This window comes from Crocuta crocuta, unplaced genomic scaffold (assembly GCF_008692635.1).
Source record: "Crocuta crocuta isolate KB4526 unplaced genomic scaffold, BGI_CrCroc_1.0 scaffold29, whole genome shotgun sequence".
Taxonomy (NCBI): domain Eukaryota; kingdom Metazoa; phylum Chordata; class Mammalia; order Carnivora; family Hyaenidae; genus Crocuta; species Crocuta crocuta.
In genome coordinates this window covers 1,375,855-1,391,843 of record NW_027533280.1, presented here as the reverse complement: position 1 = coordinate 1,391,843, position 15,989 = coordinate 1,375,855, and the positions used below count along the sequence as shown (strand labels likewise).

Sequence of the window (15,989 nt, the reverse complement as noted above, 5' to 3'; positions counted from 1 at the left end):
GGTCTCTGGGGACGTGAGAAGCTGAATGTAGAGGTGCGGGCGGCGGGCCGGGCACTCAGTGACGCCGCGCACTTTCTTCCAGGTTGGCTGGATGATGTGGAACTGGATGGTGTCTGCTCTGGCCACGGGAGCCGCCCTGGTCTTGTACGACGGCTCCCCCTTGGTGCCCACGCCCAACGTGCTCTGGGACCTGGTTGACCGGATAGGGTAGGTACCCGAGACACCGTGCCGGCTGCAGGGCCACCCTGCTGTCACCCGCTGTAGGGGAGGTGCCTTCTTCAGGGTGCTTGGTGCCTCTCGGGGGGTGAGGGGGCCGTGGAGGTGGAAGTGGCCGCGAGGCCGGGAAGGGCAGGTGGTCCTGACAGGAGCCTGCCCAGGAGCTGGGGAGGCTGCGTGTGGAGCCGGGGGGCCACCCCCAGTTCCGGGAGGGGCTCTGAGACATCAGGGTATCGGGAGAGGGAACGGGGTCCTGTTTCTAGAACTCTGGGATCCAGGAACTGGCAGAAGAGCTCACGTGGGAGGGAGATGGGGCCACGGGGCCAGCGAGGGTCTCGGGGCTCCTCCAGCTCAAGGCGGAGGCGGAGTGTGAAGCCGGTGGCTCAGGGGACCGTGTGCACAGGTCCAGGAAGGGCAGGCTCAGGGCCCAGCACCCGGGCACTCGCGGGGTCCGGGCTTCCCACCGCCGGCCTTCTGGGCCCGATGGCGAGAGGAGAGCCCTGCCTCTGTCAGCTGTCCCGCGGCGCCGGGCCGCCGTCCCCTGGGTCCCCTCGGCTCGTCACAGGATGCTCCGAGATGCTCTTGCAGATGCTGCCTGGGGGGGTGTGTCCTCCATGCAGTCCCGCCAGCGGCCCGTTCCGTGGTCGGGCACCAAGCGGGAGTCCTGAGAGAAGGGGCAGAGCCCGGGGAAGGACGCGGGGCCCTCTCTCTCCTGATCCCCTGCCCGTGGTCTCTGCGGGAAACGGTCAGGAGGCCACGTGGGAGCCTCTCTCTGCTAACGGATGACTCGTGGCCGCCCGAGGCTCCCTCACCACTGCGCCCCATGGTCCCCGTTGGCCTGACGATCTGGTTCCAGGGGCGCGAACACAGAACGAGCAGACCCCGGGGCCGGAAGCAGCCTGCTCTGCAGCGAGCTCATTACCTTAAGTCTGAACCTGTTCGTGGCGGGGGCCCGAAGGAGCCACTAACGTTTCTACCTCCTTGGCCATTAATATTTCAGATACACCTTCCCGGCCTGGGTAATATTCAAATCCTGACATTTGGCTCATGGTGTTGTAAGGAAGGTTATTTCCTAATGAGACTGTTTTCCAAAGAAAGGTTAATCGAATCTCTGGGAATGTAAATGGTTTAAGAGCTTTATCCTTAATACCTGTGAACCAGGCTCCAGGTGGGGACACGTTCTGGGGTGTGTGTGTGTGAGAGAAGGAGGGACAGAAAATGTGCGTTCCTGGGGCTCGGTGCTAAAGAGTTTGAGGGATGAAGAGCCTAGGAAACCCCAGCTCTGTGTGTGTCAGTGTACGTGCATGTGTGTATGTGTGCACAGGCATGATTGTGCAAGAGAGTGTGTGCACGTGTGCAAACGGTGAGCAACTATGTGGAAGTACGTGAGCACGAGTGAGTGTGTGGTTGTGCCTGCGTGTGCATGTACATATGTCTGCGTGCACGTGGGTGTGCGTGTATGTGCGTGCATGAGTGTGTGCATGCGCGTCTTGAGCGCTCACAGGTCTGTGGTCTGGGCTGACGTGGTAGGCACATCTTGGTTCCCCTGTTGGCTCGTGGCCCACATGCTGCCAGGGACGTGGCCTTGGCCGTCTGCACGGCCGCCCTGGCCCGGCTGGGAGAGCTCGCCCGCCAAGTTCATGGAGGCTGGTGCGGCCACGTGGCTTGCGCAGGAGCCGAGGGGAGGGGCACTTGCGAGGACCTCAGGCCTCCAATGCCTGCTCCGGCCACCAGCGGCCATCGAAAGAGGGGTGCAGGTCAGGTGAGGCGGGACACCCTTGTCTGTGCTTCGCCCGCCTGCTGAAGATTAAAACTGAGTTGCACGTGGTCGTGTCAAATCCTGTTGGTTTGCGGGAGGAGCTGTGGCCCTTCAGAGCGGGCGGACGCAGGACCTCACAGGGCCGTTTCAGGGCCTTTGGTTTTTAAATAATGTCAGTAAACATAGAGATGGAACCTCCATGGATGAATAATGTGTCTGTGCATAGACTCACTACCGTAGATGACAACAGTGTTTATTGTGTAGGCTCAGACAAGCTTCTTTTAAAGGACGAATTTTTGTCATTTCAGGTGTATTTCTGGGCTCTGGGAGTCTGGCTTGGGGAAATCTCGGGTTAGCATTGGGGCAGAAGTCTGGGGTCTTCTGTCCAGGCTTTGCCAGTAACTGGGCCAGCATCAGAGCCACCCGAGTTACCCCGTGTCTTGTGTCTCTGGGTACGAGACGTCCAGATAGAGTGTGTGGTGGGCTGACAAGCTCACCTTGCAAAGCGAACTTGTATCACTTGCACCCCCTGCGTGTATCTGGGTGTGTGCTCTGTGCTGCAGCCCCTGCTGGGCCCCAGGGTGCGCCCAGCAGTGGTGGAGGTGGACAGGTCCCTGCCCCCGAATGGGGGAAGAAGCAGAGAGAAAGAAGGGCTGTTAGTGCCCTGGGGTCAGGGAGACCCTCGGAGGCAAGGGCACAGGGGCTAAGCCCCGAGTCTCCATCCTGTGGAGGGGACACGATGCGTGTGCAGGCTGAGGGAATACGCAAGCCCGGGCCCTGAGTGGGACTGAGGCGGGTGTGCCGGGGGAGGGGGCCCTTGTGGCCTGGACCTGAAGTCGATATGGGGGTAGCCGGGGGGTGGGGGGAGCGTCTTGATTTTATGGCCACCTTTGGCCAGAAAAGGGAAAATATTCCGTAATCGGGAGGGTAGTGGGTTGATGTGCGTGTGGGTCATTATCTTACATAGAGCCTCGCGTTAAGGGCACTCAGGGCTGTGGGCATGCTGGAGTCCGCCTGAGGACCCGTCCGTGCTGTCCCCTGACGGTAAACTCGGTGTCGTGACTCACCCTCAACTCAGTAGCGAGTATCAGTTCAGCCCAGGAACATGACGTGTCTTGGATTTTGCAAACTTGTGAGAAACGAGTGACTAATTTCACAAAGCTCTGCTGCACGAATGTGCCTCACGAGGGTGTCTTCTTTCCCTCCCGTGCCCTCAGCATCACCATCCTTGGGACGGGCGCCAAGTGGCTGGCTGTGCTTGAAGAGAGAAAGCTGAAGCCAAGTAAGTGTGCCTCTCGGAGCAGCTGGCCCGTCCCGGTCTCGCCGGCCGGGGGACTGGGCGCCGCTCCGCTACCCGTTTGCTGTGCGCAGCCGGGCTACAGACGTCGGGTTTAGTTTTGATCTTTCTGTGGTCCTTCGCCCTAGTGGAAACCCACAGTCTGCAGACGCTTCATACGATCCTGTCCACCGGCTCCCCCCTGAAAGCCCAGAGCTATGACTACGTCTACAAGTGCATCAAGAGCAGTGTCCTCCTGGGCTCCATCTCAGGTACGCGGCCCTCGGGTGCTGCGGGAGGGCGTCCCGGAGGAGGCGGGAAGGGGCACGAGTGGCCCGGCCCCCGCCAGCGCGCACAGCCTCCGACCCGGCGAGGCCCGCCTCTGTGCACGCCAGCAGGTACTGAACCACTGCCCCTGGGGGAGATTACACACCTACGTGTCTCACGTCAGTTACCGTCTTACATTCCCAAAACAGCTTTTTCTGGTAGCTTCTGTTTTCTTTACCTTACAAAAGAGAAAACGAGGGTCAGAAGCGTTGACCGACTTGCCGCAGCCGCCCCGGTATCGGGGACACGGGGGAGGGACTCAGACCCAGAGCAGCCGCCACACAGCCCGAACTCCTGCCCTTGCGGCCTCTGGTCCCCGCGGTACCGGGAGCTGACGCCAGAGGGCAGGGCGCTGGGAGCGTGCGTGTCCGGCATCTCGGGATTTCCACCGCTCGGTTCTCGGGTCGTGTTCTCAGGTGACCTTGAAGGCACCCTGAGCATTGATTTTGGGGTCGGGTAGGAGAATTAGGACAGCTGTAACATTGTTGATGTTCGTGAAAAGCTAGAAATTACCCATGTGGCTGGTAGAAGGGGATTAAATTAACGGAATCATTTATGGTGGATTCTTCATTTTTGCAGCTGTTAGAAGGGAGGTGATAATAATTTTTGTTTAGACGGAAACACGTTTATTTACAAGGAAAGCAGCTTGTGATGGGTTAGAGGATCAGACCCAGAGTTATCTGGTCACCTTTGTGGACCAAAGAAAGGCCCGTGCAGGGGCGTGTGCGCCCGTGTGTGCACGTGGCTGTTGGGATTTCAAGTGGCCTTTTTTCTCCTCGCTTTTCTCCTAACACAAAGTTCAGTGAAGATAATTGGTATATGTGGCCAAATATTCAGAATCCAAAAGGAAACAGGGTGGTGACCCCCCCCACCCCCAGCCCCACCCCGTCTTCTTCCCCAAGCGGGTGCCAGTTTCTGTCGAGGCCGTCTGTCTGTGCATGGGAGGGCAGCATGTGTCGGGGAGGGGACATTTAACGTAGGGTTCACACGGTCCCATATTTCCCCCTTAACGGTGTGACCTGGGGTTCATTCTCCCGCAGCTCATCCAAATCTTTAGATGGCCGTAATTTGGTTTTCTGAGAACACATCTCTGGAAGATGCCATGTGATTTGCTGTCCCTGCCAGCCCTCCGCTTTCCAGCTGGACCCTTGGCCCGAGGCAGGGTGTCTTGGGCTGTTCCGGAGGGCACAGGTCCCGCCAGCACCTGAGAGTGGACTTGAGACCGCGTTTTCCCCTCCGGGCCTCAGTTTGCCTCCCTTACAAGGAGTGGATGGTGGCGTGTGGTCTCCAGGGGCCACGTGGGCGGACGTGCCAGGGCTCTGGGCCTTCCTGCAGTGGGGTCCTTAGCCCCATGATAGGCGACCTCCGCACATGTCCCCTGCCCAGGTGTCACCTGGTGGGATGCCGTGAGGCCTTGAGACAACGCTGTGTCCTGAGATAAGACGGCCCTCAAGGTGCTGGGGGGAAAGCAGGCCCAGGGTAGATGAGGCGCCCCTGTTTGTGTGAGCGGGTCGTCCGTGCAGAGGGCCCCGGGCACTCCCGTCTGCTCCTCACCCTCCTGGGAGTTTTGGGTCTTGGGCCATCTACGTCCCCTGGTTTGTAGAAGCTTCGGGAAGTGGATTTCCGCGGTACTGCTGAGCAATTCAGTGACATCCTAACGGCGGCACGTTCCGGCTCTGAGCCTCTCAGCGCCGGGCCGGTGCTGGGGGTGTCACGGCGTCACCTGGGAGCGTCTGGTGCTCACCTGGGGACAGCGCTGGCACCTGCCTGGGGCGCTGAGACGAATGTGACCCTTGTCACGGGGAGCCGGCGAGGGGACGCTTGTTGGCAGCTGGCTTCGGGGTTCCTGCCCTTCTCTCTCCATGGCTCTCGGGGTCGGAATCCCTTTCGAGCTGCGTCCTGAAGCTGGGCTGTTCCCCATCACACGCTCTCTCGTGGGAGACCCACGCTGCACGGACCTTGGGTTTCTGTCCTTTCAGCGGCCGTGTGCCATGGGTCTAATGGACGGAGCCTCCGTTTTCCCTGAGCCCGAGGCTTGAATTGTGCGGCGACCACGAGAGGTCATTTATTCTGTGTGTCCTGCGGCTGGAAGCGTCGGTCAAAGAATAAACCACCCAGACACGGGCCGCGAGCGGCAGTTCCGTGTCTTCCTTCAGAGGCTGGAACCATCTGGGGCTTGTCTGTATTTACCTCAAGAAAGATGGGTCTCCCTCGTGGGGTTCTCCCCGATAACACACGGCTGTTTGTCCCCGTCTTCTGAACATGCATCTCCTTCTGTCGTGTCCGCAGGTGGCACCGACATCGTGTCCTGCTTCGTGGGCCAGAACTTTTCTGTTCCTGTGTACCGAGGGGAGATCCAGGCCCGGAACCTGGGCATGGCCGTGGAGGCCTGGAGCGAGGAAGGTGACGGCTCCCTGACCACCCTGCTCGCCTGTAGAGTGACGTAGCTTCTCGCCAGGCCAGCCCCAGCCCCCGTCAGCCGGCCCGCCCGGGACCAGAGTTGGGCGGGAGCACCACGGGGAGCCGTTTGCTCAGGGACGCAGGACAGCAGTGGTTCCCCCAGCAGCCAGACGTCGGAGCTGCTGCTGCGGCTGCCGGACGGCCTTGCTAGGCCGACACCCTGACCTTGATGAGGACCCAGTGAGGGACCTGGGGGTTGGCCTCTCTGAGAGATAGGCTTTTGCTTTGTAGCCTGTTAGCGGCCACTGGCTATAAATCAGCAAAGCCTGTTTGTGTCTTCAGTACCAGACAGGGCCTGGTGTGTGGTGTGTGCACTGTACAAGTTTGCACTGCAGCCACCGTTATTTTAACCTGGCGGAGTGCGTGGGACGTTATGCCAGCCGCGTTTGAATGAGGGAGAGAGACAGACAGCAGCAGTGGTGGCTGCACCAGCTGTGAGCCGGGGGAGTGCAGGAAGGGTGTCTCCTAAGTTCACGGAGAAGGTTGCCAGAGACCGTTCTGAGGATCAGTTTTGATTTTCCGAAGAAGGCTTTTCCCTGGTGCTGCCTGGAGTCCTTGCTCACAAAAGTTCTCAGTTCTGTATGCTGTTTTCCTCCTCACCGTCCGAACCATTTCCCTTGGTACAGGCTGCTGCCACGTCCAGTAGCCTGGTCGGGAGGGAGATGTTCCTGGCAGAGAAACCGACGCTTCCAGAGGCACAGTCACCCGTCCTCCTGTCCTCTATTTTGGGGGTGCTGTGGGGTGATGTGAGCTAGGCGAGGTTGAGGACACGCAATAACCCAGGGGCTTCTGTGGATGCACTGGGGCTGATGGGACCCCGTGATGCTTGCGGGTGCTCCCCGTGGTGTGTGTGGGTGCTCCCCGTGGTGTGTGGTGTGCGCGGGTGCTCCCCACGGCGTGGGTGGGTGCTCCCCGTGGTGTGGGGTGTGCACGGTGCTCCCATGGGGTGTGCAGGGAACAGCTGGGCACCGGAGGGAGACGGGGGCATCTTCAGGAGGAATGGTGGTGGTGATCGCACCCGGGAGATTAAAGCCCCGAGCAGCACGTAGCACAGAAGTGACTTCCCCGCTCGGCGCTGGGAGGGCACAGGGTGCTGGACACACGCAGACGGGATGTTCACACGGCTTGGCGACGCGCAGGACAGTGTCGGTGGAGTGAAAGTATTCACTCTGGTGTGGGAAAAGCGAATTACCTTTCCAAGAGCTGTTCGCAGGTCGCGTCGGGAGGGAAGGTGCTCGGGGCAGGATGAGCTCGGCTCCCAGTGGGGTGGCGCTGACGTGACCTGTGCGGGCTGTGGGTGGGCGTGTGGGTGGGAGCTGGTGGGGACGGGGGAGTGCCAGGGCGTGGCTGCCGCGTGTGCTCAGGCGGCCCCTGCTTCTCCCTGAGCCAGGCACGGCCGTGTGGGGCGAGAGCGGAGAGCTGGTGTGCACCAAGCCCATCCCCTGCCAGCCCACGCACTTCTGGAACGACGAGAACGGGAGCAAGTACCGGAAGGCCTACTTCTCCAAGTTCCCAGGTACGTGCCCGGGCTGCAGCCTCGGCCCCTGCCCCGCCTTCGACTCCGCTCCTGGGTACGTCCCCTCCGCGTGCGCGGGAGCTTCCCGCCCCTTCACGGCCCCTTCCGCCAGTGGGGTGGCGGGAACATCGGCTCAGAATCTTGTCACCTGCTTGAAGCCGTCCGGTGACACCGGCATCTGGGTATGGTTTATCCTTAACCAGCCCCTGTGCGCGTGGCCCCTGGGCCCCGGTCGCTGCTGCCGGGAGCTGGGCCGCGCCCCTGGGTGCCTGCGGGAGGGTGCGCTCGCTTACTGAGGGCTGCGCCAGCTTCCAGAGAGAGGACGTGTTCAGGCGGATTCTGGCTCGGGACTCTGCCGTCCTGCAGCACGCGCCCTCACCCGGTCCTCCCAGCGCTGCGCCGGCGGGATGGCTTACGACCCGCTCCTCCCTCTCCCAGCCTGACACCCTCGCGGATCCTGTTCCGAGTGACACCTTGCCCAGAGCGGGGAGGTGTCCGTTCCGAGCTCTGCCGCCTGCCCCCCGTGCCTTGTTTCGTGGCCCGGCTGACCTGCTGCGTGGAGGAGCCGCAGCCCGGCAGGCCCTGGGCCGCTGAGCGGTTTAGCCCAGGGACGCGCTTCGGTCTCTGGAGAGTGATCCGAGTTGCATTAGCCACGGTGGACAGCCGGGAAGGGCCGGGGCCGCCGGTGGCCCCGCGCGCTTGCACAGCCTGCGGGGGACCGCCGTCCTGGCACCGCCCCATCACTCGGGAGTCGTGGGGCCGGGCCCCCGTGGGCCTGCGGCACTTGGGCCCCACCTCGGATCCTGCCAGTGTGCGGCGGTCCACGCGGTGAGGGCGGGACGAAGAGCACGAATATGGAGACAGGTGTTCCTCAGGTGACCCCGGGGGCGAGGGCGGCGGCTTCTGTCTTAGAAACAGGCCAAGAGGAGTTGAAACACGGAGTCCCCTTCCCCTCAGGACAGAGTTTCTGATTCTCTTTAACGAATCTCCTCGTGTAGTCGGTTTTGTAAGCGGCTTCCTCAGATACTTCTCGGGAGTGGGTGCGGCATAGGGAGCAGTAAGTAGGCACAGAGGGCGGCGGCTAAGGTAATGGGACTCGGAAGCCGTGGCCCATGGAGGCGCTGAACCTGCCGGGCTCTCCACGCCCCGGCGCTGGCGGATTCTTACACTGCCGCAGAACTGATGATTAAAGAAAACAGTTGGAAGGCAAGGTTGTCTTTTCTGTAGCAGGAAGCAGCCACCATCAGGCCGGGAGAACATGTAAGCAGGCAGCGGTATACCCAGGAAGTCAGTCAGTGAGAAGTGGTTCAGCACGGAGAGCATAGTCGCTTCTGTGTTTGGAAAGGAAATCTACGTGTCTGTCTGTGAATAAACGTACGGCAAAGGGCTGTCTGGGGGAATTAGGAGCTGCTTCGGTTTTCCTCATGACAACTAATAATTTTTAAAAGCCTAGTAAAAACGTAAATAGGAATTAAAAGCAGACTGAAGAAAGACGTAGATGGTGCTCATTCCACAGAGCAGTGACTTCAGCGCTGAGTTCCTTGGCAGCCAAGGCAAAAATGGAAACACACTGGGTACAGAGAAGTGCAGAGGACAAGTTGCACATGGGACCCTGGCCTGCCCGTGAGCTGACGAGACGTTGACCTAGATGGTACGGTCACGGCTCCGACTGCCCTCAGGCCTCATCAGCAGGAGTTCAAAGCAGAAGGAGGCCCGAGTCCTACCTTCTGGAGCCCTGGGTCCGGCAGTAAGAGAGAGCGTGTGCCTATGGACTTAACCATGATGGCGCATCCGTGTACGCGGGAAGCCTTGCTGCCGTTCTGTAACGTGCAAGAGCGTGTGCTCCGTAAGGGGCTTCCTACGCTGGGTCTCCAGGGGGGAAAGGAGCAAGGCGGGTCTCCCCGTTCATGCTGGCGTGCTGGGCCCAGGGCACCATCGGTGACCTGGGGCAGAAGCAGAGCCAGTCTGCCGCGCACACAGTGGGAGCTGGGGCCCCGCGGAGACCCGCGAGGAAGGCTGTGACTGCCTGGCACCAGGCCACCAGCCCCTTGTGAATTCTTCCTCCCGACTGCGTTTTGTATGAGGCGGAAGCATTTCTCCGCGTTTCCACAAGTGACTACTCCTTCAGGGTGCATTTGTGCCTTCCGATTTGTCCCCGTTTCCGGAGCCTTGCATTAATTATCAGACTCCTGGGACACCGGGGTCCCCGCTGGGCAGGACAGGCCCTGCTGTGTCTGCAGCTTTCCGAGACCCGGGACTGCGCCCCAAAGCTGGTTCCCTGAGCAGCTAACCCCTGTGCACCTGCGGGCGCCCCACACACCACCTGCGGTCCCGGGATCTCTCCCTGTTGGAGGTGACTGTTTTGCAAGTGGCGTGAGGAAGAGGGGTTCCTTCTTTAGCTTGCGGAGGACGGAGGAAGGACTTCGAGGCCGTCAGATAAATGAGCTCAGGGGTCCTTTGTTCTCAAACTGTCCCAAGAACCACGCTCCCTGCGGACGGACAGGCGTCCTGGCCTCCGTCTCGTCAGGAGCCCTAGTCCACGCTCCTGGCAGCGTGCAGTCGTGACCGTGAACAAGGGAGGGTGTAAGCAGAGGGTGCTGTTGGGGGGGCGCCTCCCGGGCAGCTGTGAGTGAGCCAAGCAGGTCAGCCCTCGAGTCCGGAAGCATCTCTAGGATGGGCCAGGGAGAGGTGCTCTCCGTGAGGATCCCGCAGCTGGTTTATTTGGCACCTTCCCGTTCGGGGCCGCAGGGGCCGCCTCGCTTCTGGAGGCCACGTGCCTCTGACTGTTCACACCGTCTGGCCTCCGTTTGTGTGGCTGGTCGAGAGTCACCGCATCTCCCCGAGGAGGCCTCTGGCTGGTTCAGCTGTTCCCGTGGCAGCCCCTCGGGAGGGCGTGGCCGAGGCTGGAGCCTTCATCCCCGGCGACACTAGCTTCGCTGCAGCCCAGGACCCCGCCGCACAGGGGCACGCAGCTGGCTGGGTTCGGGGTCACCTGTGACCCGCCTGCCCCCACCACCGTCCTCGTCCCCAGGTTCCACCGGCCAGTTAGCTCCGTCCACACACTGGTGCCTTAGCTCAGGCCTGCGTCGCTCAGACTGACGCGGGAGCCTCCCTGCTGCTCGGGCTGGTATTTTCCTCCAAGAGCGCCGACCCCTCCAGACCGGCTTTCTCAGCTGCCCCGGAGCATGCTGTCGTCCTGAGGCGTGGCCTGTGCTTCCGCCCTTCACCCGGANACGCTCCCGCTGCCCCTGCCCGCCCCGCCCGCACCCTCACTGCCGGGCTCATGCCCCCTGACTTCCCCGGGGTCCCTGTCGTCGCCCGCAGGACTGCCGTTTCTCCCATGCTTGTGCGTGTGGGCTCCGGGGGCACGGGGCCCCCACCGGAAGGGGNACGTTGTGGAATCGTGGGCATCCTGTTACCGTCCTGCCTGCCGTGGGCATCTGTCCGGGCAGCCAGCCTGGACCCCTTCTCCTCGGGGTGACCCGGCACCTCTGCCTCCCTGCAGGTGTCTGGGCGCACGGCGACTACTGCAGAATCAACCCCAAGACCGGGGGCATCATCATGCTGGGCCGGAGGTGAGGGTCCTCCAGAGACACCCCGGCGGGGGCGGGGCTGGGGGCGGGGCCGGGGCGCCCTGCGTCTGCTCCTGAGGGCTCCCGGCCTGATCCAGGGTGCCCCAGGGTAGGGCAGGAGCCCTGTGCGCAGGGCGCGGCCAGGCCAGCGTCCGTCCATGGGGCACAGGCCCTTTCAGAACCGGGGTGTGTGTGTGCATATTCGGCGCACGCCACACCTGCACAGGGGGGAGGGGGCAGTGGGGGGACAGGTGTTTCCACACAAAGGGGACTCCCTTGTGGTCTGGCCTGGGGTTGAGAGAGAAGTGGCTGCTGGGGATAAAGAGCAGGGGAGGGAGCCTCCATGAGGGGCTCAGGGTTGCTGTGTGGAAAGGGGGTGACGGCCCCCATCCCCGGCCCCCAGGCGACGTGCCTCACTCAGGAGCCCCTCCGTGTTGGTGACCTTGTCTCTCTTTCCAGTGACGGCACGCTCAACCCCAACGGAGTGCGATTCGGCAGTTCGGAAATCTATAACATTGGTATGCATTTCCCCTTGCTCCTAAAATTTTTCTCAAGTAACCCCAGAAGGAAGGAAGGAAGGGGTGTCCTGGGGGGGCTCAGAGCCTGCTTTTCAAAGCCCCAACTTTTGGCACAACTCTGCCCCATTTGCCTCAGCTGTGAGAAGGGACGTTTGTGAACATGTCCTTCTCTCCAGAACTTACCTCGTCCACGTTGCATGTACTCACCAGAACCCAGAGCGGTCACATACATTTTATGTGATAAATGTATGTGCTCCGATACATTTTATCTACACAGTGAGCTACCTTGGGTTGCTTAATTGTGTCTACTTTTTATGGGTGAAGAGGCATAGAGAGGTTGTGTGATTGCTGGAGGTCACACAGCACCATTCAGGACACTAAACAAAGACAGCTGCACAGTCATCCGCGGCCTTTAAAATGCCCACCAAGGTCATAAAATCAGCCTCCCAAGCAGGTGCCCTCCTGCTGATGCCACATCGGGGTTGTTGGTGCAGCCGGGGCAGAGAAGTCATCCGTCTGCTTCCAGCTGTTGTTCCGCTGACCCACGGAGTCCCCCCCACCCGCGGAGCCCCCCCACCCGCGGAGTCCCCAGCATGGGGACTTGTTTCCTTTCTATGTTTAAATTCATTGCTAGTTTTAAGCAAGTCAGGCCCGTGTTTGGCTTCTTGTAACCATTCAGCTTAAGCTGCGGCTGTGACTCTGGCCAGTGACAGGCGGTCTGCTTGTCCCCCTGAGGGGCTCTTCCCCGGCAGGGGCCGGGGCATCAGGCTCAGGGGGCCGGTGCGAGCGTGACCCCGTCCCCTGTGCTTGCAGTGGAGGCCTTCGAGGAGGTGACGGACAGCCTCTGTGTCCCCCAGTACAACAAAGACGGGGAGGAGCGTGTCCTTCTGTTCCTGAAGATGGCGTCCGGCCACACCTTCGGGCCCGACCNGCCTGTCCCCAGGCCACGTGCCCAGCCTCATCCTGGAGACCAAGGGCATCCCGGTAGGTGCCCCGCCGGGCTCCTGCCCACCCCCCCCGGCAGCGCCGACCCCAGTGCCCCCCACACTGGGGGGCTCTCCCGACCAGCTTGGCCCCGCTTTATATCGTTTGTGCGCGTTGCCTGGCAACGCCATCTTCCCTTTCTCCCCCACCGTGTCTCTCTTTTTTTAACCCTTCCTCACTTGCATTTAAAGTAAATTGTGCTGAATACCTGTGTTGAGAGGGCAGGCGGGCCCAGCCCTGCACACCCACCTGGCTTCTCCCCGGTGCAGGCCTGGGGGGTTCTCAAAATTATTAATGAGAAAATTAATTTTAACTTTACAAAGAGCCGCTGGGGTGCTGTCGCTCTTGCCTTTTAATTTTGAGTCTTGCCTGTGGAAAGAAGATTTGAGTCTGTTTAGAGGCTTGTGGCCAGAAAGCTGCTCCCCCTTTCCACGTTGTTTAGGCTCTGAGTGGGGCAGGAGGCGTGCCCAGATGGGGTCTCAGCGTTCACTCGGACCGCTGACCAGGCGAATGTGTCCGTCGGCCCCCAGCAGAAAGTGCCGTGTGTGCGCACACGTGTGCACAGAGCACGCTGAATGCATAGATGAGCCAGGCTGTCTCAGAGGCCTGTGGAATAGCTGTTCACTGAGGGGGAGCCCAGCTGAAGCAGGGCCCTGGGGGGGCAGCCGAAGCAGAGCCCTAGAGTTGCCCTGAGGCAGGGGTGCGTGTGTAAGGTACAGGCAGGGGCTGGGACTCCTTACACCGTCTGCACACGTCTTTCACATTTTGGTTAATGCACAGCTTGGGAGTCTGTCCGTGTCTGTCTCTCCCGGTTGGTGTCTCCGATGGCTCCAGAGACAGTGGCTCTCGTGGGGATGGAAGGACTTCTTGAGTTAGTGACACTCACTGCCTTCTCCTAATGAGGGCCCAAGGCTTTCCTTCAGTCAACCAGTTCTGTGTGCCTCTGGAACATTCTGAAGTACTAGAGTTTGATCTTCCCCTTGGCTTTCTCTTGTTGAGACAGAACGTGTGCCCTCCGCTGCCGGGAGGGTCATTCCCCAACTGTGCTTCTCATGAGAAGTCAGCTGGGACATGGGAAGTGGAGGCCGTGTCTCCGTCCTTGGCCTGGCGCCTGGGCTCTCTCTGCTCTCTATGCTCGGTGTCCCAGGCGTGGTCTCCTCTGCTTGGGCTGGGGAGTCATTTCAAGGGTTTCTTGAGGCTTTTGAGGGCCCTGTATTTCCAGATCCCCGTGGCCTGAGCTGACGGATTGGGCTGTCGCTGTGTGTCACCAAACTGGGGCGGGGGGGGCGTGACCCAGCCAAGGGGACTTGGGGCATCAGGGGCACGGCAGGGCTGGCGGCCACCGCGAGGCTGGGGGCACGGCTACCCCGACCCCGGCACATCTTTGTCCCGCTCACGGTGGCAAGGCCTGGCCCGTCCTGACAGGAGGCAGGTGACGTTTCCGTCAGGGAGGCCCGAGCCCGCCGTCTCTGCCTCCTGGCAGCCTCTTGCCAGAGGGAACAATAGCAGGATTTCTTCCGAAACGGAATGAGGTCTCCTCTGCTTTGTCAGCTGACGGAACATGTGAATTATTAGCTCCCCGGAGCTGCTCTTGGGGCTGCAGTGCACAGCTTACACGCACACGAAGCACGTGAAGCTTGCATTTCGGGGTGAGAGGGGCCGACGCCCAGGTGACAGGCAGCCCCCCGGAAGCCCGTGCCTGGGTCCTTAATTAGCTTACATGTCGCCTGAGTCTTTCAAGTGAATGAATTTTAATTACATCTCAGGTTAAAAAAATACAACAACAAAAAAACGGTGCCGGTGGAGGAGAGATCAGGGCCCAGGCAGTTTTACTAACGGGCTCTGTTCTCCTGCCTCCCGGCCCGGCGCCCGCACGGCCGCAAGATGCCTTTCGGGACCGCGGGCCAAACCCACCAGGCGTGGATTTTAGAGGGAGCTTTGAACATCTGGGAGGACTCTGGCCCAGACGAGGGGTTCCGAGGAAGGATTTGGGGAGGTTTGGGGAGGCTCGTGGGCGGAGCGCGCTGGCCAGTTGATCAGTGACGAGGCTGCAGGAAGCCAGCCGCTGCTCACACGGCAGCGACCGCTGGTCTGACGACACAGGGAGGTATAACCAAGGAAAGTTGGCAAAACTGAAATAGTCTAACAGTGAGTCCCGCGAGCCCTGCCTAAAGCCATGGGGCGGTGGGGGTAGGCACTAACGCCCCTACTTCATGCTCTAGGGGACGGACCCGGTTTAAGGCATCGGCCCCCAGCTGCCCCATGGCTCCCGAGGTGGAGAGCCCCCTTCCGGGCACGCCTGCCGGGCAGCCGGGTCACCCTCCGTCGGGCTGCAGGTGGAGGGTCTTTCCCCGGGGCTCAGGCTCAGGTAACGATTGTGCCTGTCTTCTCTGCCCCCCTCCCCCGCCCCCGGCAGTATACCCTCAACGGCAAGAAAGTGGAAGTGGCCGTGAAGCAGATCATTGCCGGCAGAGCCGTGGAGCACCGCGGGGCCTTCTCGAACCCCGAGACCCTGGATCTGTACAGGGACATCCCCGAGCTGCAGGACTTCTGACCCGGGACCGGCTTGCGCTCTGCCACACGCTCCTGTGCGGGCTCTCGTGTGTCCCAGAAATAACCGGAGACGGACAGCCCTTGGGAAGCAGGTGTCCATGGGCTCAGGGAAGAGTCGTCCCTGCTCTGTTGGCTCTGGGGGGTGCCCGCGTCTTCCCAGAGCCCGTCCCGACCTCTGGGGCCGATGGGGGCGTTTGGCTGAGCGCATGGCAGGGCTGGGAGGGTGTGTGCGTCTTCGAGCCGGTGTTCTCGCACGCGCCGCGGGAAGCTGAGCGGCGCACTTCCACCTGCGGCCCCTTTCGCTCTCCTAAGGTGTAAATCTGTGTGTTCTCCTGGCTCTGGGCGTCGTCGCTCAGGGCCTGTCATCCGCGGTTGCCCGTGAACTGTCATGCACAGCCGACCACTCCTGCGTGTCTGGGCGTCACACTCCGAGTCCCCGTGGTCCTGGTGGGGCCGTGTGTCACACCTGCCGGCCTGTGCGGATGTGCAGACGGAAGCTCCCTCTGGAAAACATGACGATTTAGTGCTTTCACAGGGTCTCTATTTCATGGACTTTGAACGGTTTAGCCACGTTGTAGCATTCGTTATCTGGTTTGCGGGGTGTTCGCGGAACCGGATGTCTCCTGTGGGGTGGTGGTACTCTCAGGAAGTCGGCGGGCACCTGGGGACCTCCCCAGGCGGAGCTGCGTGGCCTCAGGACACAGCCTCGCCGCGCCTCCACCCGGAGCTCTGGGGGCCTCGCGTCACAGCCACGTGATCAGCAGTTGTGCATCGAGTCACGGGTGTCACGGCCTGGTGGTCGGGACGC

General features: G+C 61.3%; 1 protein-coding gene across 1 annotated transcript in view; it reads left to right on the top strand.

The window, feature by feature from the left end:
* The window catches only part of AACS (acetoacetyl-CoA synthetase), a 47,370-nt gene extending 32,092 nt beyond the window's left edge, over positions 1 to 15,278 (top strand). The window contains 10 exon segments of the mRNA XM_077748013.1: positions 83 to 207; positions 3,193 to 3,257; positions 3,401 to 3,523; positions 5,868 to 5,981; positions 7,429 to 7,554; positions 11,060 to 11,129; positions 11,586 to 11,644; positions 12,458 to 12,572; positions 12,574 to 12,628; positions 15,045 to 15,278. Coding sequence (XP_077604139.1) covers positions 83 to 207; positions 3,193 to 3,257; positions 3,401 to 3,523; positions 5,868 to 5,981; positions 7,429 to 7,554; positions 11,060 to 11,129; positions 11,586 to 11,644; positions 12,458 to 12,572; positions 12,574 to 12,628; positions 15,045 to 15,182 — 990 coding nt within the window. The 3' untranslated portion in view covers positions 15,183 to 15,278.
* The last annotated feature ends 711 nt before the right edge of the window (positions 15,279 to 15,989 follow it).